The sequence below is a fragment of the Alligator mississippiensis genome, chromosome 9, assembly GCF_030867095.1.
Source record: "Alligator mississippiensis isolate rAllMis1 chromosome 9, rAllMis1, whole genome shotgun sequence".
Classification (NCBI taxonomy): domain Eukaryota; kingdom Metazoa; phylum Chordata; order Crocodylia; family Alligatoridae; genus Alligator; species Alligator mississippiensis.
The window spans coordinates 60725017-60748778 of record NC_081832.1 but is presented as its reverse complement, the minus strand read 5'-3'; the positions used below and the strand labels follow the sequence as shown (position 1 = coordinate 60748778).

The 23762-nt window shown below is 47.9% G+C and overlaps 1 protein-coding gene across 10 annotated transcripts in view; it reads left to right on the top strand.

Annotated features, from left to right (window-relative positions):
* Positions 1–3044: 3044 nt before the first annotated feature.
* The window catches only part of ABLIM3 (actin binding LIM protein family member 3), a 105090-nt gene continuing 84372 nt past the window's right edge, over positions 3045–23762 (top strand). For 5 of the 10 annotated variants that reach the window (XM_059733508.1, XM_059733513.1, XM_059733511.1 and 2 more), the window contains exons 1-2: positions 3046–3189; positions 3669–3791. In XM_059733508.1, coding sequence (XP_059589491.1) covers positions 3779–3791 — 13 coding nt within the window. In that variant the 5' untranslated portion in view covers positions 3046–3189; positions 3669–3778. Of the gene's footprint in view, positions 3190–3325; positions 3792–23762 lie in introns of those variants that run through there. The other 5 variants (XM_059733515.1, XM_059733514.1, XM_059733512.1 and 2 more) reach the window with 3 other exon arrangements.

Here is a 23762-nt window from a genome sequence, read left to right as displayed (position 1 = left end):
ACAGTAAATGCTCCTGCCCCCCACCTCACCCTTTTCCCAGGTTGAAAAGCATCTGCCAGAACTTCCAGAAAGAAATTGTCACCGTCATCATCATTCTGAGTCGGATGCAATTTCAGTTCAAATGGTTAAGGTTTGGCAAAACTTTAAACCACGTCTACTAAGGAAACCTTAACTATAGGCATCACTGTACCTTCAGCCTAGATTCTGTATCACTTGGGACTCATGGCATGGAAATAATCCAGTTTGACTTGGAGTGTGTTTGCAGGGCTGGCAGATGAAGGAAAGGAAACTTCTTTTAGCCTGTACCCTGCAAAGACCTGAATCCCACTAAGTCACCATGGCTTCTGTTCTACCCAGGATAGCACACATATACCAACAAACTCTCCCTATGCCTGATGAAGGGTGTTTGTCCCCAAATGCTCATGAACAACAATTTTTCCAACTACTGAGCTGGTCTAATAAAAGATACCACATCTACCCAATGAACCTCGTCTGCCTATGTCCTTAGACCAACATGGCTACAACCAACAACACTAAGTCACCATCTCAGTCTAGGACCTTTCACACAGTTCTGCCTATGTACATCCATCCTGTTATGTAGCACCTATTGCTATACCAGTCTTGGCACTTTCTTGGGAGGCACAGTTGTGAAGGAACAGTCTTTTTTCAGGGTGGGGCTGAGCTTTAAGGACTGATATTGATAGGAAATAATTTTTAGCGTTGTACAGTGTTTTACATCTTCCCAGTGCTGCACAAACCAGCTAGACACAATGAATGCAGGTACTGTGGAAGCTTCTGAAGCGCACATGTGTGCATGCGCACGCACACACAAACACCCCCCCACACACACCCCATTCTGCTATGCGCCTTTGCTTTTATGATCCTGTCACGTCCCTGCCCAGATCCATGAATGCACCTCATTCCTGATCTGCTGGCCTACCTCATGCTGTTTTAATCTTGTACTCTGCCCAGGTACCTCGGTCCTCATCTGCAGGACTCTCTGGAATTCTAGGTATGGAGCTCACTTGAATGGATATTGAAAGTTGTTCTGAGGATGGTAAGTTAACAAGATTTTGAAAGCAGGTCAAGCGAAGAAGCTTAATTAGCTCATTGAACCATGGGGACCTCTTCCCTCTGCCTGTGCTTTATTTACCTGAGCAACAGGTTTATTGATGGGGCAAACATGTAGTATCACTATTTTGGGATCCACAAAGCAATATGCAAGGCACTCAACCCAGCAGGGTACCTGCCCCTCAGCATTTACAGTCTACAAGTTGTGGCCCATTGAAGGGTGGTGGACTAGGGCTCATGAGCTGCATTGTTTCCTTATTTCTAGAACCCACAACTGCTTTTCTTCTTTCCCCTCATTTCTTCTCCAATGAAGATTGCCAATTCTGAACCTCCCCTCTGGGCCCTGACCCCCTTCCCTCTCCTTCCATTATTGGTCCCCTCTCTCTGTGCAAATGAGCTGATTACATGCACGGTGCATAAGTGAACAAGACACTTGGAGGATTTAGCTAGTTAATTTACTGTCTAACCAAAGGCATGCACACAATTCACATGACCTACTACCTGTCTTGTTATGTCACTGTAAGCATCTGCTTCCCCAAATCAAATAGAAAAAGGCCCTGCCTGTGAGGCAGTTCAGCCAAAGAAGCAGGGAAGAGATGCAGAGCCTGTCAGGCCACATAAAGAAATCCCTTTCATTAGACGCGAGATCACTGCTCACTTCTCTGGATCTCAGCAAAGCTTCTCCAACTCCCCTCAGGTGCGGCTCAGGTCTTGGGTCCTATATCACAGGTGACTGAGCCCAATGAGCAGCTTGGCTGGGTGGCACTTTATTCTGGTAGATACCTAGTTACAAATAAAAGAAAGAGCTAATGCCTTTGAAGTTCTTCAAGCAATTCTGATCGTGTCGCTGCAAAGAAGACTCCATGCTGATTTCCAGGGAAGAGCTTTCTTTCCATCCACACAGCCAGGTATGATACAAACATCCCCCTGTTCTTGCACAGTCCTCATCAAAACCATTTTCTCAAATAATAATGTCAGCAGAGCTCTCAGTTGCAAATGTGTTTAGAAATGACCTACAACTTGGGGGAGGTGGGGAATCCGGTACTCTCTACTCCAGCAAACCTGGACCTGGAAGGTCAGGGCCACTAAACAGTTATTGGAATGGGAATCTTAGCACAAGGAAAAACCTATTTCTCCAGAATAGATAGTATTTCCCACAGGAAGCATTTTTTGACTATGCCACGTACAATGGCACAAGCGGATACTATGTGGAGGTCTGCGAGACATTGGTATAGTGGGTCAAATGAAGGAGGGTCCTCCTTCATAAGGAAGAGCAAGGGAGAGGGACTGGAGATGGGGGTCTGTGCGTGCAGATCCTGCCAGGGATATCTCCTTCAGCTAGTGAAGAGGCTTTGAGGCTCTCCTGGCCAGCTCTCCCTGTCTGAGAATCAGGGCCAGCCCATCCTATCCTGCAGAACCTGTGACCACAGGGAGCTGTGCCCCCCCCCGCAACATGTTTAAAGGGCTCAATGCAGGTAGGGAGCCCATTTCTGACTGAGCGAGGGAGAAGTTCCCGGCTCTGCTCCCACCCCGGGCCAGGCATCCCCAGCATGTGCTATCCCCACCCTGCGCCCCTGCAGCACAGCCCACGTGCATGCAGCCTGACCCCAACTATTTTATTTCAGTTAGTTTATAGCACAGTTAACTGCAATTTTGATTTTTTAATGGATCAGGGGCCCCCAAATCTATATGTTGCAGGAGGCCCCAAAAATTGTGGCCCGGCCCAGCTGAGAATTGGGCAGGACTCTGATGACAGGCAAAAGTGTGACAGTGGGGGGAAGGGGTGAAAGGGAGGCCTGCTCCTGGCTACAGCAAGGATTTTGAGAACATACCGACTAGGGCTGAAGAATTGTGAAATGAACAGGCAGATACAGACTTTGTCGTCTCAATTTGCAAACTTGATGCATTGCATGCAACAAGCCCTGGCACATTTCAGCCAGCAGATGGCAGGCGGGACATCTCATTCTGCCAGCAGGATCAAGCCCAGCAAACCCTGCCCAATGGAGCTATTTCTCCCTTTTCATCACAGTTCTCCTTCTCCAACCCAGCCCTGCCTTAATGAAACTCCTCCAGCTGCATCTGGAAGAGGCTCCTGCTGACAAACTTGCCTGAGAGGAGGTGAGCACTAGGTGGGGTTCATCTTGGGCATATTGTAGGATCAATAGCTAATGGGAACTGCGGGAAGGGGGAGTAGCTGCTTCTTTTGATAAGCAAGCTGTGTGCATGCACCCCCCTCCCCACCTTGCTGTGGTCCACACCCCCCTAGAGCTATAAGAAGAGCTTTAGCTGGAATTGTTCTGCATTGCATGACAGCCCTCTCCATAGGACTCAGCAGACCTGAGCAGGAGTCAGTCATCTGCCTGGTCTGTGTGCTTCACACTGTGGATGTGTTGCTGGGAAGAGGAGAGAGAGAGAGAGAGAGGAACACCCTACCCTGGTTTATTCCTAGGTTCCCTGCTTCTTGCTTCTTCCTTCCCCCCCACCCTTGACCTTATTATTAAGAGCAAAGGCAGGAGCCTGAGGAGGCAGTAGAGTGGGATCAAGGAGACACCTTGGCATGAATTAGATGGCAATCACGAGGAAATATTCTTCTTAAGGAAAGAAGAGAAAACCCACTCCCATCGCAAGGAAGAAGGCAGAGAAGGAGGCTTTAAAGAGCAGGTTTGCTCTCTTTGTTGAATGAGAAGGACAGAGCAGGATCAGCAGCATGAGCACTAGCAGTAAGTACGGCTCTGCCTTTCCTTTGCTATGGGAACAGGGGTTATTTTGCATGGGGTCCGGCTGGGAGGGAGAGGAAGGGAAACGTCACGTCAGGGTGGACAAACCTAGTGGGGTAGATTTTTTCCTCCTCTTCCTTCTTGACAAGCCATGACTTCCTCAGTCTCTTTATTTTATATAGAGAGAGATACAGCTAGAACCACTAAGGGGCTAGATCCTTGTGTCACAGCTGTGCATGGAATGCATTGTCTTTCTGCAACATGGTTTAAAAGATCTGTGCACACACATGCTCTCTGAGCTGGAGACTCAGTTGCTAGTGCCACCGCCTATGTACAGATAGAAATGGATATAATATAGCTAAGGGGAGGGCAGAGTTTGATAAGAATGGAGAGAGATGAGGGAATGATATAATCAAGCCTGGTGTGTGTGATACACAGAAGCAAGCATCCCCTCCCCGATCCAGGTTAGCAGGTATCTCTTTGTATGTGTGCCAGAGAGACATAGACAGCGACACACGCTACATATGAATTGCCAAATAAGCAGAGCAGAGCTAGTAAATGTGCTGCATAAGATCAGTACAGGCACCTACTGCCGGTCAGGATGGTGCCCTCCTTTGTGGTTCAGTTGCAGATTCTTGTGAGGTGAATTGGTGGCTTCAAGTTCCTCTCCATTTCTGTTCCATATGGTTGTTGTTAGGATGTACCTCATTAGCAGAACTTTGGCCTTTTTCATTAAAAATGCCCCCAAATCTGCTGCCCACCTCAACAAATCAGCATAAGCCGCCGACCAAGGATGTGTCTCCAGTGGCAACCTGGCTAGTGTGGGTCTCCTGGCTAGCGTGGGTTCCAAAGGTTTCACGCGTGGCGGAGAACTCCCATTCACAGACTGGAGCGTCCTGACTTCCATGCCCCATTCAGCACTGGTCTTCTTGATATAAGGTGTTGGCTGTGGCTTTCAGGCAAAATGCAAGGCATAATTCCTTGGCCTGTTTCATCCAACAGAACAGGTGATTCCAGATTTGTTGGGCTGTGTCATCGGCAAGTAAACTTTCCAGGTGCCCGCCACATGAGCCACACCTGGTATGTGCATTGCCAACACGCTATTGGGGGTGGGAGGGGTGTATGGGGGGGATGCTCTTATAGGAAACAATAAGGATCAAATCCTTCCTCATTCACTGGATGGATGGAGGATTATACTCCAGGGCTTTGCAAGAAAGAAACTCTAGGGCTGGTACACAAATGGCCTGGAGGGGCTGGGACTCTGCTTAGCGCCTGCTGGACTTGCGTGATCAGCTGAGAACACAAAGGGTTTGATTCAAGCAGGGGAGAATGGGAAGGGATTTTGTCGTTAAAGGAGTCTTGACAAATACATAGCAATTCCTCCTGGTTATTTGCTTCCAGCTCTTAATAACCAGCTTGGGCACTGATAATTACTGTTTGTAGAACCCGCTCTTCATAAATATCTGATTGCGCTGCTAAGCCCCCACGTGTGCAGAGGTGCCAGCCAAACCCAAATACGATAATTAGCACCTCAACTCTTTGTGAAAGCCATATAACACGTGGGAGGCAAAGGCGGGGCAGCATGGCCAGTGGGTGAGAGCAGAGAGACCTGGGATATACTCTGATCTTGCCACTGCCACCCTGTGTGACCTTGGGCACTTTAGCCGCTATGTTTCTGTTAACCCTTTTCAGACTACGAAGCTGGGGGACAATGATATGTATTGACCTTTGTCAAGTGCTTGTGATCCTTGGATGAAAGGTACCATGTGCTGTTGTTATTGCTGTAATAGAGATACTAGTATTACAGCAGTACTATGATTCACAACAGTCTGAAAACTAACACTTGCTTGCTATTCATTTGCTATTTGTACCAAAGAGTTTGGTGCCCTTGGTGTGGGCAAAAAAGGGGGTGCTCCTTGCCCCTCTTTTTTTTTAGTGAATCTGTTAACATGGGTTTTATTATCACTCACTCTGGTAGCAGCCAGAAGTCACCACTGAAATCAGGTTGTCTTTGTACTTGCGCTAGGTGCTGTACAATCACAGAGTAAGAGACAGTTGTGCCCCACAGAGCTTACAATGTAATAATGATCTTACACCTAGGTATGGGACTGAAAGGCCTGGAGACATGCACAGGTCTATTAAACTGGTGTGTGCAGGGCTTGAGAAGATGGGGGCTTAATTCAAAAGGCAGAGCTGGCTTCTCCTTTATTGACTTAGTTTAATAGGTAAGAGGAGAGGGCAGAAGAAGAGGCCATACCTCTGGGTAGATTATTCCTATCTCGCATACACCTGGAGGTGTATATGACTGTGTGCAAGGTGAGGGCTGTAATGCAGAAGACAATATTGCTCCTTAGGCTATGGTGTAAGCAGCCATGTGAATGCTCACCACGGCCAGGGAGTCCAAAGCCACACAACCTACTGCAGGAGAGGCAGGAACCTTGTACCCTGCTGGGCCTTCCAGACTGTTTTAGTTTAACCCTGAAAGTGCGCCCCACCATGACCCACCATGCTTCTGGCCATGACCATGGGAGAGGACCCCATTGACTAAACACTGCCCATTCAGAGGGCTAACGTTCTGTGCCATGCTTGGGACACCCCTGGAACAACCTCCACCCACCTGCATACCAAATCCCAGCTACACAGCCAGGATTCAGTGGTTGTGGGGTGGGAGCAAGTGGGCACAATGTGCTTCCCGACAGCAGTCCTCAGGGCAGCAGAGAGGCCTCAGCATCACCTGTTAGCTGGAGAGAGGAGGGGCTGGTGATGTGTACTGCCTCCTGGGCCTCACTTACACATTTGGCCTTCAGTTCCCTTCAGCAGTGTTGCCAGAGGTGCAGGTGGCTCAGATGTGCTGGCACCCTGCTCCTGTGCTTATGTCCTGCTGGGAAGAACCAAGGTCTGGGATCCGAGCTGGGCTACTCACACAAGAAGCAGCTGTTGCCCATAATAGGGAACTGAGCTTCCATGTGGTACAGAGCAAGGCAAAGCCTTTCCAGCCCAGGGACTGTGAGATCAGGATAAGGCACCACATCAGGGTCTCTCCTTTGGCAAGACAGAGTAAGGACTGAAGATCAGGAGACAGCAGATCAGAACCGTATCTGATTCATCTTGCGGCAGTGAAAGCAGCTGAGGATTTGGCCCAGAGAATCCCATTCATTCCTGTGCTGTGCTGTACAATGACATTGAGATCCCGTCTGACACCGACAGGAGGCAGGAAATTCAGAGTCCAGGGCAGTCATCCTGTTGGGTCTGACTGATGTAGAGGTCTCCAGGGAGGTCAGCACAGGGTGTTCTGTGCTCTGTGCCTACCTTTGACCCTAGCCTTCTCAGTGCATAGCCATGCTTAGCTCATGGAATCGCACACAGGCTGCTCAAAATCATGGGTAATCACAGGGTGTAGGACTCAAAGGGGACTTCTGGGGCAATGAGTCCAGGCCTCTGCATTCTCAGGCAACCCACAAATCTTCACACACAACTAGTATCCAAACCAGCAAGAACACCCCATGACATGCCATAGGGAAAAGGGGAAATTTGCTGAACGAAGCCTGTTTTAAGAGGCACCATATGTGCCGCCCTCCACTGCCGCCACAGGCAAGAGATTCAAGAGATGCAGGGATTTGAGCTAAGAGGATGCTGTGGCATGGGGAAAAAGGGTCCTTGTCTGTTTTGTCAGGGTGGGTTCACAAGGAAAGTTCAGAGGACCAGAGCAAGGACTGCAGGCTAGATACTTATATTTGTTAAGCTATTTATGCCTCTCTCTATGTTAGCACTGCTAATTAGTTATAAATGGATTCATAAGGTTATAAATAGGTACATCAGTGCCTCTCTGTATTCCTACTGAAGCTGGATCCTTTGATGCAAACCCTTGCCAAAAAGGGCATGTTGTGTACCAGTTCTAAAATTTCTCCAACTAGAGATACTGATTAGCCATGCTTCCTCCTGGGGCTATGTATGTAGAAAGGAGCCACTGCTCACCCCTGTATATAGCCACACTGCAAATGAAGCAGTGATTGCATCCATAGTTTTTCCACTTGCTGTAAGGATTCTTCAGAGTAAGGGTTGAAGTTGTCCAGCTGTCCAGGGGACTTTAGATGTATGGCTTCTGTTGAAATAAATGGAAGTTGTGCATCCTGTTCCTTATGGCAGTATAGAAAATAGGAACTGGATTTTAGCATTTCAAGAAAAATGTGGTTGAGTTAAAATTCTTATAATCTCTTTCTGGACAGCTCTAAGGGAGTGAGACTAAATCTCATCCCAGGGGACCATTGAGCATTTTGCTATTTACTTCAGTGGGCACAGGTTTTGGCCCTTCCATCTTTTCAGGGATTCCTCATCAGCAGTGAAGCCCTATTTTTCATAGCTCTGTCCTATATCCCCCAAGGCCATTGAAGAGTCCCAGGTGAGTTTTCTTGGTCTTGTGGAGATAGTGGCCTTGGAATGATGGAAAAAAACAGCATTATGAGATGAAAATCTTGCAGTATCTTGCTCCAGATAATTACTGGCAATTACTGATTCCTATTTTCGCAGCTCTAACGCAAGCCATTAGTTCATTATAACACATCATTGTAAGTTGCCTTCATTTTGAATAGAGACACAAGCGTAGGGTGACCATACATCCTGGTTTGGCTGGGACAGTCCTGGATTTCATAGGCTGTCTTGACCAGCTGGTGAAAAAGAAACAAAAGTCCCAGATTGACGCCACTCTGCCCACACTGCCTGGCCTAGCTCCTCCTGAGCAGTGGCTGGAGGTGGGGGCAGGCTGGGCTGGGCATCACTCCTCCTGCCTGGGACAGGGATTGGCTGGGGGTGGGAGCAGTGTCCCAGATTTCCTGTAAATAATATGATCACCCTACAGGAGTGATAATCCTCCCAGAGAAGAGTAAATCCAAGCCAGGGCCAGCGGTACATATGAAAACCATTTCACCTTACTCTGAACCTGGACAGCAGGAGTGAAGGAACAGTCGGTGCTTCAGAGGTTAGAACAGAGATCCAGGAGGGACTAATCCAAGCTAAGCCACTGACTCACAGCGGACCTTGAGTAAGTCTCTCAGTCTTGTTTTGTCTCAGCTCACCGAGCTGAGAGAGAACATTTCGGAACCAGGGAACTCACAGAAAACCAGACCCTGCCTCTAATTCAGAAGAAACCAAATTGCCACCTCCTTTTTTTTTCTCCAGACACAATGGGGCTTATTAGCTATATCACACAAAGCAGCGTGTCCATGTGCCATGCAGAAAGGGGATGCCTTTTAAAGGGCTTTGCAGTGGTGGCTGAAAAACTCCCTCAAACCACCTGTCATACCCTGCTCTGCCTGTTAAATATCAGCTCAGACCTTCTGCTAGCTAAGCTGTCTCAAAGTCTAGGAAAGAGACGTTAGGAAGAGCTGATTGTTGAATGACTGGGGAAGTACTAGATAGTGACAAGAACATTGTATGACAAGTACCTCATAGGAGCAAGACAACTGCATGGTTATTTTTGTCTTTGAAATCAGAATCCCAGTTATGCGGTGATCCACTAAGTACAATTATGCCATAATGTCCAAGGCAGTGACAAGGTGCCTACCAACAAACTATTAAGTCCCCATGCAGTTAAAGAGGAGTCGTATAGTGCTGTATGACCCTGGGCGTTCCAGCCTTGCCTTACAGAAGAGACATAGGGGGACACTCACTGTCCCTCTTCCTGCTCATCCATTCAAGTAGGGTGGTGCCTGCTTAGGACTTGCTTATGAGAGCAGAAAGCCTTTGAAAATGTGTGAGGTCTCTGCCCTTTGAAGAGGCTCCACATCTTACAGACAGGGCGCCAGTCATCAGGGTCATGATAAACTAAGTTCTGCACCTGTCCACAGTCATTCAGCTGGGCGCCAGCTGTTTCAATGCAGACAGTTCATGGTTGACATCTGTCAGCATTTCATTTTGCCCTGTGATGATTTGCCCTTGCATCATCCATTGCTTATTCAGGGATCCTTTGTAGCCTCCAGCTCTGCAGCATGCATGGAGCACACTGGGAGCTAAAACATTCCACGTGGGGCATGCCTAGCAAGGTGAGACGATGTCTGGCAGAACAACGATGCCACCACAGAGCCTTAGCACTATGATTGATTCCATCCCATCGTAGGTTTATTGAACATGGCCCCAAGTTCTTCACTCTCTGCCCTGATGAGCTCTCAAGAGCTGCTAGAAGAGTGATACAGACTCTTCAGACATATCCTACAGTAGATGTTTCAGTTACAGGCTCACCCCTAAGCTGGACTTTTCTTTTTCCTGTGGGTTAACATAGGAAAGTTTCATAGACAGAGGGATGAGCTGTAAGGAGGCTTATAGTGGCAGATTGTTTGAGGTGTCTCCCTATACCTCTATAGGCAGGAGTTTCAAGTCCTGCTCTAGATCCATAGTAAAGGTTGTCCCCAGTTGGCCCAGCTGTAAATGGGCACCTGGTCACTCAGGATGGGAGTCAAAGGTGGTCAGATGTGATGCTGACCACACTGCTCCCTTGTTTGCTGTTGACTACAGAAACTTACCCACGCTAGTCACTAGGCTCAGGTGGACTTTTGATCTTTTTTTGATGAGTCAAAGGGAGATAGTGCTATGCACCGGGAGATGAGAACTTCAGGTGTGACATGGGTGAAGGCCTGAAGATGGAGATGGAAGACTCCAAAGGAGGGATTAAATAGAGAGGTATGAGTTGATCACAAGCAGGAGGAAAGGAATATCCTGGGAAAGAAAAGCACAGGTAGGGACAGAGATATATAGGGCCTTGGAAGTGAATAACAGCTACCTTCAAGATGTTTGTCTCTTGTCATCAAGAAAGTATCTGGTATCCAAACACTCACGGAGAGCACTCAGTGGAGTAGCAGTATTGCGAGGCCTGTCTAGTTCACAGAGTTCTCCATTGACACATACTTCCCTTTAATATGTAACCAAACTCCCTCATCCTAGACTTCTTGTAGCAAGTTGCCCCCTTGTTCCTTCTAGTGCATGTTGGGAAAGAGATGTCATTAACTTCTTTTCACTTCACGTGGTGCCAAACCAGCAGATTTTGATCCTAGTCAGCTGCTGTCTTCTAGAGGTCGTGTGCAAATTTCCATCCCATAATGTGTCACTAGACTTCTTATGAGTTGCCTTCCAAACCATCTTGCATGGCAACATGCTTCTTTGAGGGCAGAAAACACAAGCCACCCAAACCTGCCCTGAGGCCAGACGAAAAGCAGGCTGTAAAGTCAGTCACAGCAATTGAATTTTTTCAAGTGCCCATCATGCTCTTGCACAATAAATGACAAGTTTCCTAATGACAGAACTACGATCAGGTTAGCCAGATAATTATATTTGTGATGCCAGCAGGCTGGACTAATGATAGACTGTCCTGTTATCAGCAAGTAGACAGCATGGTGCTTGCCAGTGCTCTCTCCAGCAAAGAAGACAAGCCCACCAAGTTCCTGCCAGACCCCACAGTCCTATCATGATGGAGCCATAATGAAGTGCCTGGAACATCTAATTAGATATTTTTAGACTAACTAAATCAGCGCCTTTCCATTGAGAGCATTGCAGTACCTCACGAGAGCATCTGGGAGACAGTGAAGCTGACAGAGCAGCTTGACAGGAGCGTGATGGGGAAGATGGGGTGCACTGGAAGAGTAGGTTCAAACAATAAGTGCTGCAGCACTGGGGGAGGCAGAGTCCAACTGGAAATCTGGCATATTAAGGCTTCTTCCTCACACAGCGTGCAAGTTACAGAAAGGCAAAATAAACGCATGACTGGAAAGGAGGAAGCTACAGCAAAGGAGGGGGTGCCTTACAGTGATAAAAATGTGGTGAACAGCGCCAGGCAAGCCAGCTTGTCTCCATCTACCTGCTCTGAATCTCCCTGTTGGGTTCTGAGCTACCTTCCCCTCTGCCTTTTGTGCTCACCATTGATCTCTAGAAGTCCTGAGAGCTTCTGAGTGCTGTGACCCGTATCCCAGATGGATGTGCCTTGCTCTCTACACAAGGGCTGTCTGAAGAATAGCAGTATTAAAACAATCATGTGGGTCGGCTAGTTTAGGCCCTGGAGTCCATTGTGACCCTTGATGATGTTGTAGCTTCTCAGCAGATCATAGTTAATGGAGACATTTTCTTTGTGTGGTCTTGGTCCCTTAAACACTTCAGTATCAGCCATCCTCCTGTGCACCCTGAGCTGAAAGTGTTGTGCAGTGGAGAGGCCTACTTTCTTTGTTGTCAGGAGCCGCCGATTCAAAATGAAGAATGACCTGTAACTTGTGTACTAGCTGGTATGTCCTTATCTCCCTTTCCTTTTTTCCCTGTCTTTCCTCTAACCCCAATAATTGCCCCTTTTTCTAGTCTCGGTGTTTTACTCTTCTTCCAGTTTGCAAGGTTCATTCTTTTTACTGAAGGGATCCAAATGGGGCTTCTTTATGAGCCACGATGGAAAAGTCCCAGTCAGTGAAGAGCTTACAGTCTGAGGCAGGACAAAGGCCACGCCAGGTCCTTCCAAAGTATATGGTCCTCTAGAGACAGAGCTGGCCTTAGGGAAAGTGGCACCCTGGGCAAAGCTGTATTTTGGCGTGTGCCCCTTTCCCCTCCCAAGTGAGCAGTGCTGCTGAAGGCAGAGGCAGGTGGGCAGGGGCGCAGGGTGCAGTCCAGCAAGGAGGTGGAGCTGCCAATCGGCTGGGGTGGGATGGGGTGGGGCAGGGAGAGAGCGCCGCTGTGTGCATGTATGTATATGTGTGTGCCTGCACACGTGTGTGTGGTGCCTCCCTGACCATGGTGCCCTGGGGCAGTTGCCCATATTGCCCACCCCTAAGGCCAGCTCTGCCCTATACTCCACAGTGAACAGCATACCTATATTATACGTACTAGCTATATCCCCAATTGGGAAAGAGGCATTCATGGTGCTCTATGTATCCTTCCTCTCTGTGCCGCACCTGCCACCCCTTAGGATTTTACAGTTCTTTGAACTTGTCTTTCTCTTGGGACGTGTCTTGATGTAGGGATGTAGGTCAATTTGATGAAGGCTTTGTGAGGTGTCTACAGATAGAGTACAAGTCCAAGAGTCTCCTGTGAATGAGAATAAATTTGAAAGTGGTTTTAAAATCAACTGGCTTGGTGGTGGTTTCTTCTCCTTAGTTAGAGGCATTTGTTGGAACATGTCAAGCTTAAAGGCTAGAATCCCCTGGCATCACAGCTGTTCTCAGTAAAGTGCAGATTCTCAGAAGAGAAGTTGGGGGAAGGGGGGGAAGGTGACAGACTGGGGAGAGGAGTGAGATTGTGTTTCAAGCCCTGGTCAAGGACTTTCCCATGCTGAAACCTTTAACAAGGTTAAAAAAAGGAGAAAGACAGAGAGGGAAGTGTGCATGAAACTCATCTCTGCTTTTCCCTAAAAGTCAGAAAGCTTCTACCCAACTGTGATTGCAATTCAGGGTTCATTATAAGCTGGAGGAAAGTATAGGGTAGGTGGATGCATCATCTAGGAAGGGTGGATTTGCTAATGAAAAGCTTTTCCTTCCCCATGACCCAAGTGAACGGCCCTCTGCCCACCAAACAGGTGGGTGGCTCCGGAGTTATTTGTCTGTCACCAATGGCCAACCCATTGTATGCCATTCTAAATCATAAAATAGTCCTCTCTGCCTTAATAATCCTCCAACCAAGTTGGCCACCACTGTGGCTAGTGGTGGAGTTCTTCTGAAGATCCAGTAGTTTTTCTTTGCCTTTGTTGTGGGCTATTAAGTGACAAACAGACTGTTTTAAATTCTGAATAGCATCTGATAGCTAGGGGGTGACATCTTGGTAACTGGGGAGAGCTCAGCTGGGGTACAGCATGACTGCTGTGTCTCCATGGCCAGCGCTACCTGGAAGGCAGGGGGCACGGGTGAAGCAAGCAGAGGCCTAACGTTAGGAGACAGAACTTCCCTTTATGTGATCCCAACTAAATGAGGAATCACATGCAGTCATCAGGAGGTCCCATGGCCCATCCTGACTCAGCAACAGGGCTCAGCCACAACATCCAAATGATTTGTGGGGAAGTCAGAGCAAAGATCTCTCCCCAGAGCTCCGTGATCCTGGTGAAGGATGATGTGGCCAAACTGTTCTTCAGCAGCAGCTGAGTCTGCATTGTCCTGACAGGCTCTGAGCCATGGGTTTATGATAGACTTTGTTTGGCGTTCTCTCCAACTGAGCTCTCTGAGAGTCATTTTCACACCTACCCACACACCTACTCCCACGTTCTCTCTCACACATACACAGACTACTACTCCCAGGTGAGTGGCTGGGGTATTACTCAGCTCCTTTCCAAAAAAGCAGACAGTCAGACTCTTGAAACGTGCTCCTAGTCCCTACTGCTCTTGGAGATTCTGCTAGTCAGAATATTTAGTAAGCTATTTACAACTTAATGACCCATGGTAGAGACAGAGAAAAACTCTCTGAGACAGAGAGACAAAAACTCTGTGAGAGCCAGCAGCCACTGTGCATATGGACCAGTAAGCATTTGTTGTCCCAAAGCTGCTTAGGCTCCGAGCGTGCTAATGGGGGTAGAGCAGGCATCTGGTCTGGTTGGAAAGGAGACCTCTTGTTTGGGGCTAAGGCTTTCCAATTCCATTTCTTTCATGGTGAACCACCAAACTCATAGATTTATTGAGATGAGGCCAGGAGGGCCCCACATACCATATTTTCTTGCATACAACATGCCCCAGAATAAAATACACACTTTGTTATTGAAATGAATGAAGGAAAAAAAAACTTTCCTCCTAGTAAGTAACTGATCAGCAGCAACTAGGGAGCGAAACCTGCTCGTTGGTCTGCTCTCTGCAAGTCCCAAGCAGATTTTACTTCATTTTTGCCCAGTAAAGCAGAAATGTCTCTTTCTGTATTTTTTGCATGCAATGCACACTGAAATTTCCAAAAGCTGAATTTTGAGGAAAGTGAATGGTGTATGCAAGAAATTATGGTAGCTTGACCCCCTGTGTATCTCAGGCCATTAATTTTCATACCACTGGATGAAGCCCAATCGTTTGTATTCAGCTAGGGCAGATCTTACAGAAAGAGCTCCAGTCTGGGCTAAAAGTAATCAGGAAATCAAGAATATACTGCCTTCCTAGTTAATTTGTTCCTGTGGTTAATTCCTCTCATTGTTAATCTAGCAGCTCTTGATGCTCTGCTTCTGTCACAGAAGCTCCCTGCCTGCCCGTGCTCTGGGGAGCAGGTTAATCTCCCCTGCCCCTCGCTGCAGTGCTCCGTACAGCGTATGGCAGTGTCTGAACAGTCTGATCTGCTCTAGCTTTTCTCTCTCTCTCCCGGTTTCACAGCAGAGCCCTTAGAGTGACAGAGCGTGAGCATCCTACTACATTGTTTATGCACTACACCACCTCTCTCTCCAGCCTTACACGCAATGAATATCACAGCAAACTCCTCCCCTTTCCCCTGTCTAAATTCCCCATGCTCCACACTGTCCCACTCAGCATGTGGGCGGGCAGGAGAGTGGGGTTATCCTTTCACATTTCATTACACTACTATTGATCAGCCACAGTATCTTCTGTACCAGATCCAACTCTTCAGGGGATGAAGAAGGTAGGGCAAGGTAAGCTGAGTTCTCTTTAGCCTCTTAGGTGCCATAAATATCCATGTGTGACGTGATCTGGTCAGGGCTCTTCTCGAATGGTGCTCTTCTTTCCAGACGCACCGAGCTTTTGATCATTCGATCAGATGGAAAAGAACTCCTGCAGGTCCTGACTGTGACACTAAAAGTGTCATTACATTAGCACGCTGTGGGGCACCTATCGGGTTATGCATAGTGTAATCCCATCCAGCAACAGCTGAGGCAGGCTTCCGGCCGCTAGGTTAGTGTGCAAACATATAGCTGGCAAAGGGAGCCAGATGGACTGCAACAGGGAGGCTTTTGCCACTGGTAGAAGGATTTATCAGCATTCCAATAGCTTTAGCCATCAAGGGCCAGAAAGATGTCCCGCGGAGGAGCTCTTTCTTTGTCATGCATGTCTGTTCCAAGGCCACAGCCTTTTCCTGATCAGTCACTGAGTGGCTCCATTATTGGCAAAATGGCTGCTTTGCTCTTGAATCACAGGTGTAGAGTGAAACCCAGAGGGCTAATGGCCCTGATGAGATGCTTGCATAGTCACTGAAGGGTGTCTCAGTCTCCTCCTAGGTTCAGTTTATTTGGGGAAGGCATAGCCACAATCCAGCGTTGACCTAAGTTCTTGCTTCTTCTCATGAAATGCTGAATGCAAGCTTCCTCCTCAGAAATCTGACTCTGACTTGCTTGTCTCATTATCTGCATTGTCCCATTCCTGGCTCCTCCACACGCATTTCTAGAATAACATCCTTGAAACGGGCTTTCTTGGCATTCTGTTCTTCTTGCTGTTCTGCTGTGGTATCCACTGAGCAGTGGTCCGCTTAAGAAGAAGCAACTTAAAAAGAAACTCAGATCATCTCTGTTCTACTGGCAGAAGTTTCTCGAGGTCTCTAAAAATATTTAGCTCTGTCCACGGTGGAGGTAGGAAGTTTCATACCACAATGAAAAATCTCCTGTCTCCCCACATGCTGCAGTTCCCCCAGATGGGGAATGTGAACCGTTTTACGACTTTTGAGTGTATGGCAAAAGCCAAAAAGTTCACCACATGATCTCAGTAATGACAGCACTGATGCATTTCTGTTTACTACCTCAAGGGAACAGCAAGTGTCTGGCCAAAGAATTTACTGGGACCAGGATGGACAGAGCTGCTCCCTTATTACACTGTGTAATGCACAGTATAGAAGCTAAGAACACAAATCTAAGTGTAGCCAGATCCCTCTGCTCCATTGGCTTCTATTGGATAGTAGGATAAAACCTAGAAACTGTTTCTAGTGGTCTCCAAACACCCCTTGTTTATGGGGACGCACCAGATTTAACCAACTATGTGTGACTTGCATATGTAGCGAAGACCCTCCAAAATCTGTCCAGGGGAAGCAGAAAGAAAGGGAGACTTCTAGTTGGTACCAGGTCCCACTCAGTGTGGTATGGGTATGTGTGAAAGCCTCTAGCCACAGAGAACTAGCTACTGTGAATCCTAAAAAGGAAGTAGTGAAGACATTGGCCTATTGGGATGACTTAGGCAGTGGCTTGGCTTCTCAGGCAGAGTACTTGTCTGGGAACGCTGTGTCCCACCTCTCTCTGTCAGCTCGCTAACTAGCCATTCCCCCGCCTATCTACAGGTCCTGCTGGGCTAGATATAAAATACTTCCCATCCCTAAGGATGTTATCAGTCAAAAGCTTTTATGACCTTTTAAAAATAGCTAACAGTGAGGAAGGAGAGAAGATGGGTGGGTGGGTGATACCTAATAAGGCAAGAAGGGGAAACTGAGCCAGTGGGGTAATGGAAAGATTCCCATGAAAGGCACGTGAGTGATTATGGGGGCAGGGAAGGAGAGATGTAGTCATACCACGCTGCTAAGCCACATGCCCCTGGATGACTAGGAATCCTAAAAAGAGCCGGGATGTGATATGTGCAAGCTGAGCGTGTCCTGGAGAGGCATGAAGTCAGAGCTAGCCCACGCTGCTTCTGCTACAATGTCTCCCTGTTCTTAAGCGAATAGTAGCCATTACTATAAAATATCCAGCTGAAACTCATCCAGGTTCTTTTTCTATGGTGTCCTTTTTGTGACTATCACTCCTTCAGCCTCGAAGGGATGGTCTAAGTGAATGCAGGAGAATCTATTGCTACTTATCCCCTGTCTAGCACAGAGACCCGCTTCCTGGCTCGCTACTGACCATGAAGCAGATGGCCTCCGAAAAGAGCTGCACAGTCCCTCTACAGATGTGGTTCTCCTCTCAAATGGATCACAGCTACTTGTACAGGAGGCACAGGTGCTAGAAGTAAAAGCCTCTGCAGTGTGACCAAAATGGAAGCTGCAGCTTGCATAGTAAATTTCTAGGTTTTGGGCTGCTGTCTGCCAGGGTGCACTGCCCAGAGCTGCAGGACTCAGCTGATTTTGGCCGTTTCCGCTGCCATGGAAATTCCTGTGGCTTGGCCTCAGAGCAGCTGGATGTGAAAGCACGCACATGACAGACCAATGGAGTGCTGTTGCCCATCCCAGGAGGGTTCATCTCCATCCATCAGACAAGATCTGCTTGGTCCGAGTCTATCTCAGTGGAACATCCTGTCTGGTACCAACAAGGGAGTTTTGGAGCTGATTCCAGCAACTGTCACTGACTCCCTGTGGTTCTGGCAGTCTCCACCACCAGCAATGCTGACGGAAGGACACACAGAGCATTTCCCCTAAATGCTAATGGGTTTGGCTCTGATTTTGCCTGGCAGCCAAGGGATTTGGACACGCTATGCTTTCAGATCTCTTAGGCAAACTGGAAAATCTCTGAATCCTATAAGTGACTTCCCTGTAACACAAAGATGCAAAATGTGGCGCCAAATCCAACCACACCCTCTTCCCCCTTCCTCCCCCCACCTATCATAGCACCATCAGCCTCCACTATTAGTTGGAATCCAGGCATGAACATAGTGGCTGGCTGGGTGTAAGAGCACTTGTGACACAAAATTCCTGTAACAGCAGGTATGATGTAGTCTATTTAATGCCACAGGCATCATTGCCTATATGTGAATTATAATCAGGCTGCCAATGAAATACTTGTCTCTCTCCCTTTTTTTTTTGGTCGTATCTTCCCCCTTCCAGGTTGTGGGCAATGACATGTATGAATGACTCCCTGAGCATATGGGAAGATCCGAGGCAATTTCTTCCAGGAAATGTGTATCAACCTGCACTGCAGCAGATGCAGGTGCCAGAGTTAATGACTGTTAACACACTTTCAGAGCACCACCCTCTCAGGTGATCACACTGCCATCGACTCTTGTCTGCTGCTCTATATTTTCTGAACCATCAGAGCAAACATATAGGAAGTAGCAGTCATAAGATATCGCCAGAGGAATTGACCAGCCCAAAAATTCACTGGTGCTCTGCCATAGCTGGTGATAGAAAAAAAGAGGATATTTTACTTGCCCATAAAAGAAAAATATAGTGAAAGTAAATGAGAATAACTTAGCCTGATACCTTGCATGATTCAGTGGTAGGTGTCTGAATTGTTGCATTTTTCAACCTTGCCTTTCCAAAGTCCCTCCATCACTGCTTCTCACCTCCCTGCTTGCATTACCAACAATTAAAACTTCACAGAGCCGCCTGCCAGAAGCCTGGCTCACTTAACCATATTTTATACAGGGTGTTGGGAGACATTTTCAGCCTTTTCTCACTACTGGGAACAACAGTGAGATCATTGCTAACAAGATTTTTCTGTCAAACTTGCCAACCTGTCAAATACAGGTCATTGCTCCCATGCTCACTTTTTATTTCCTTTTGCATCCGTTTAGGCCAGTAATTGGAAAACATGGAACCTGAACGGGAAAAGGACTAATGCTGCCTGGCTGACTACAGGAGAATGGGGGAATCGGGTGTAATGTGTGCATTCAGTTATTCTAGCCTCGCTTGCAAAAGAATGTTGGTCATTTGTATGCCATTTTGCAGAATACTTCAGCTCCAGCTCCCAGTTCGTCACTTAGGCAGGGGTCTGAAAACATACCAGTAGTTACTTATGTATCCTCTGAGGTCTCTTCTGCTGAGTTTCTTGCCAAAGAACTTGCTCCCTCACTATGATCTCTGTACTCTGGTGAGTGGGGCAGCGGTCACTGCGACCAACATCATGTCCCATTGCTGAGTCTACTGGTTTCTGACATCTTTGATTAACTTTTCAAATGCAGCTAAAGGTGCTGCTGTGTCTGAGGGGCCTGATAGAGCTCTCTGGGCAGTGATATGGAGGGAGGACTTAGGGTCACAGTCCCAGCTGTCAAGACAACTATTTGCTCCAATTAATGACTTGCTAATTAATGGAGCTCAGGCCAAAAGGCACAGTTAAATGACATCAACCATGAAGTATAGTAGCAGGCAATGGTGGATCCTTCTGGATCAGGGTGTATGTGTGAGAGGAGAATCTTAGTTTGTGCACGGTTTGAGCCAGCCACACAATCCTTCCTCTTTGTCTTACCTGGCTTCCCTTGTTTTGCATCCTTCTCCTGATGCCTTGTGCTGCTGCTGTTCTCTTATTTGTGAAACATCCTATATGGAGCTTGTGGGGCTTAGTCTATTCATACTGTCCATGAATGGGAACTTCTGCCCCTACACAGAGAGAAATTACTGTGTAGCTGGTGCAACATGCTGATATGAGAGCTCTTTCCATGCTCCCCACAGTACCCGTAACTGGAGTTTCTCTCCTTTGCCCTTTCCAGGTAGGTAATAAAATAAATGGCTAATGAGCATGGATTAATCGGCAGCTCCCCTGAATTCTAGGCTGGGCAGTCCCTTCCCCCCTTCACTGGTTCTGTAGCACAAAAGTATCTGATTAATGAAAAAAAATTGTTTCCTGGGAATCCAATTTAAACCCAAAACTAGAACAACCAACCAGTGTTGGTGTCCTCTTCATTCTTTTCCCTGAAGAGGTTCTTGTTCTCCAGAAAATGCCCTTTCAGCCTGGCCAGCTGACCACGCGTTAATCATTGCTAATGAGGGAATGGAAGACTCCACTCCCAGAATCAATTGGGGACAGTATGTCACTTCCACTGGAGACGAGCACCACTCAGAGGATTCATTCTGGCTTTGGGGAGGGGAAGGGGAGCTCTGACCTCAGCGCTTCCTCTTTTAGCTGCTGGGATGGATTTGTTATTGGAGAATCCCTCTATTCTTGTATCTACTGTACTCTGAGCCTATGCTTAGCTCTCCCTGCCATGCAGAGAGTGTAGAGTGTTAAGAGGATCTCCAGTGCTTACTGTACACAGATGGATTGATTACGTATGTATTCCAAAGAGATGGGGGGGGGGGGGGAATAAAACCCCTGTAGCTCATTTAGCTCTCTGGAGCTGGCCCCTGTGATCAGAAGCACGAGGCTGTTGCTGCATGACAGCTGAGCTTAGCCGTGGTCCTTGGCATTCCACCTAAGGGCCCAACTGGGTAATGTTTTCCCCTGATAGTGATGAAAGGCAGTGAGGGCATTTAACGGCAGACAGAAATGTCTCTCTGCCTGCCACTTCCACACTGACAAGCCCTCTCCTTTGAAGTCAGACTTCTGGGCGTGTGCAGAAGCCAAGGAGAAAGAGAGAGTGGGAAGGAGGGGGAGAGAGAATTACGTCTTTGCCTGGAACCCCTGCATAAATTCATGGGAGTTTATTGTTCCAGGCAAGCTCTGCCATTTGCCTTTGTCATAACACTGCCATGATCCAAATGCTCTCTTCTCAGCCTCTTCCCCACGTAACTCAACTGAAAGGAATCTAATTTGTTTGCTTTTAAATTGCGGTGCCTATGGAGAGCAGGTGCCATGCAAAGCTCCTTTGTACAGGTGGGTGAGTGCACCCTGACCTGCCATCCTGCCAAGCCAGCTCTGCCACTGCTGTATCCCCTGCCGTTCTAGCCCCAGGCTCCCCACCCAGCACTGCCAATGCATTTGAATGCTGACACGCTGCATGACCAGCCCAGCCCAGTCTGTCTTGGGCCCCCACCCAGCTCCATCAATGTACCTTAGTCCTGACAGGGTCCACACCCTGTTCCTTCTAGTCCTGGACTCTCCACCCTGCTCTGTCAAGGCACCTCAGTTTGTCTGCCAATCAGCTTGAATCCTCTTGGTGTGGGGTGTGGGCACCAATATGATTCTGCTTGGGAGAAATGACCAGTGTGAATACACTTCTTAACCACAACCCCTCAAGTTTTTTTCTGCAAAGGTGGCACTGCATCAGTGAGATCATTCATGTAGCATACTGGTGATGGAGAGCCCAACCACCTTAGGCCAAACAGTCCAGTGGTTAGGGCCATTCCTCTTGTTGAAGCTGCCCAGCTGGGCAGCCTCAAGTAAAACTTCCTAGGGCCATAAGGACAGCAAGAAAGAGGGACCCAGGAAGGGAGAAAACCTTGAATCCCAGCCCCTGCCCCAGGGCTATTTCTATATGATACTGTACTGTTGAGGGCCATATAATACCTCTATCTACAAGCCTTGCTGCAAGTCCCACAGCAAGTCAATGGCAGATATGTGAATAGAGCCCAAGCATCCTGACTCTCCGCCTCTGACGACCACAGTGAGGCCCAGGCTAAGCAAAATTGGACCCCCGCTCCCAGCAATGAGAGCCTGAATGGGCTAATTCATTGCGACAGGAGCAGGAAAGAATGTTCAGCTTCCCTTGGAAGATGCAATCCTTGTCCTGCGCCACCTCACGTGTCCCTGCCCGTTCCCAGGCCAGTCATCTGGAATGCACACTAATTACTTTAGCTAGTTCTCTTTCTCTGTCTCATTTCTGTTCATTAAAATGGCTGAGAGATTTCACCAGCACCTATTATTGGGCAGCGGCTCTTTCCTCTGGAGTTTTTCAGAGCTGCTGCCTCACTCTCCCAGGGCTCTGCTGGGCTTTCTCCCAGGCAACCAGCCCCTCCAAGGATACTCTTCCTCCTGAGCTGTTCTCTCAGCCAGAGACATGCAGCAGGGCTGGAGGCTTCGCTGCCGAGGCAGTTGCTGTCTCAGTGCAAGAAGCTGTTTCCCTGTTTAGCATTTGGCTACTGCAAGGGCAACTCAGCACAAGGGGAACTTCCCCTTTGGGACTTGTTGTTTCATTAGAATAAACAGCCAAGCGGGATGTTATTTTTCCGTTCCAGCTGAGAGATGCTGTATCTTCTGTTTTCCAATGTTAACCATAATTTATGTGTTTAATTCTCTTTGCCTTTAACTCCACTTATACTACTGAAGCTTGATAAGGAGTGGGAGAAGCTGCAGTTTTGCTTGAGCCAATATATTCCTGGGTGCATCCCAGCCTCCTACCTTCATAGTTGCATAGTTGGTAGGGTCGGAAGGGACCTGAGCAGATTATCGAGTCCGACCCCCTGCCATGGCAGGAGTAGATGAGTCAAACAAAGCCCAAGCCATCCCATGAAATGTAGCCAGATCCCAGTGGCTTTCTGCCCCTCTCAGATCATACCCATGCACAGAATCTACTTGGTTTATACCCAACATGAATGGTCCCTGCATTGCCCCAGAGGCCTGCAGACTCTGCAGATATTTCCAGGCACCTTGGCCTGTATACTGAATTTGTCACTACACCTGTAAATCCTCCAGCTTTGTGATGCAGGGAGCTTTCACTGTGAACATTGCACAGAGATCACAAAACAGCCAACACACCTCCTTCTGGTGGAGAATGTACTCAGCCCAGCTCAGGTTTGGAAACCAACAGGTCAGACTGCTAGGCCCAGTTGAAAAGGGAGGTGCCTAAAATGCAAATTGAATAATCCAAACATTGCCCATATTCCAGGATATTGGGCCTATGGCATGGGCCTAAATCCATCAAGATCAAATCAGGTGGGGACCATGTGGATTATTCTGTCCCAAAGGCTGGCTTCAATCTTTTCTGTCCTAATAAGAGAAAGATACTGGTCCATAGTCACTGGCACTGGGGTAGAGTCATCTCTATTTTTCTTGAAAGTAGGGGTGTCAAAGATACAACCCACAGGCCAGATCTATCATCCAGCCCACAGTGTTGCCCATTGATCTTGGACTGAACCTGATTGTTGCATGTGGTGTGCCCTTGACCAGCCCACATGCTCCATGCAGTGTGTATCAGTCCCAACTTCCTGTGTTGGACACTGCACAGGATTTGATGCATGCTGCATATGGTGTGTGGGGCTGGTGTTGGGGAGTGCAGATCTACAAGTGGCATGGGGTGCATGCTGCAAGTGGCATGCTGGATCCAGTGTGTGGGGCCAGTCTTTGGGTCCGGTCCAGCCCATGGACAAGTCCCGTGCCATTCATCTGGCCTGCGGGGCATGATGAGTTTGATACGCCTGCTCTAAGGGTTTCTCCTTTGGTGTCATTGTACAGAGGCCTCAAGGGTATTTCCAGGGCCATAGATACATTAGACAGGGGCGAGCAATTATTTCGGGCAAAGGGCTGCTTACTGAGTTTTGGCA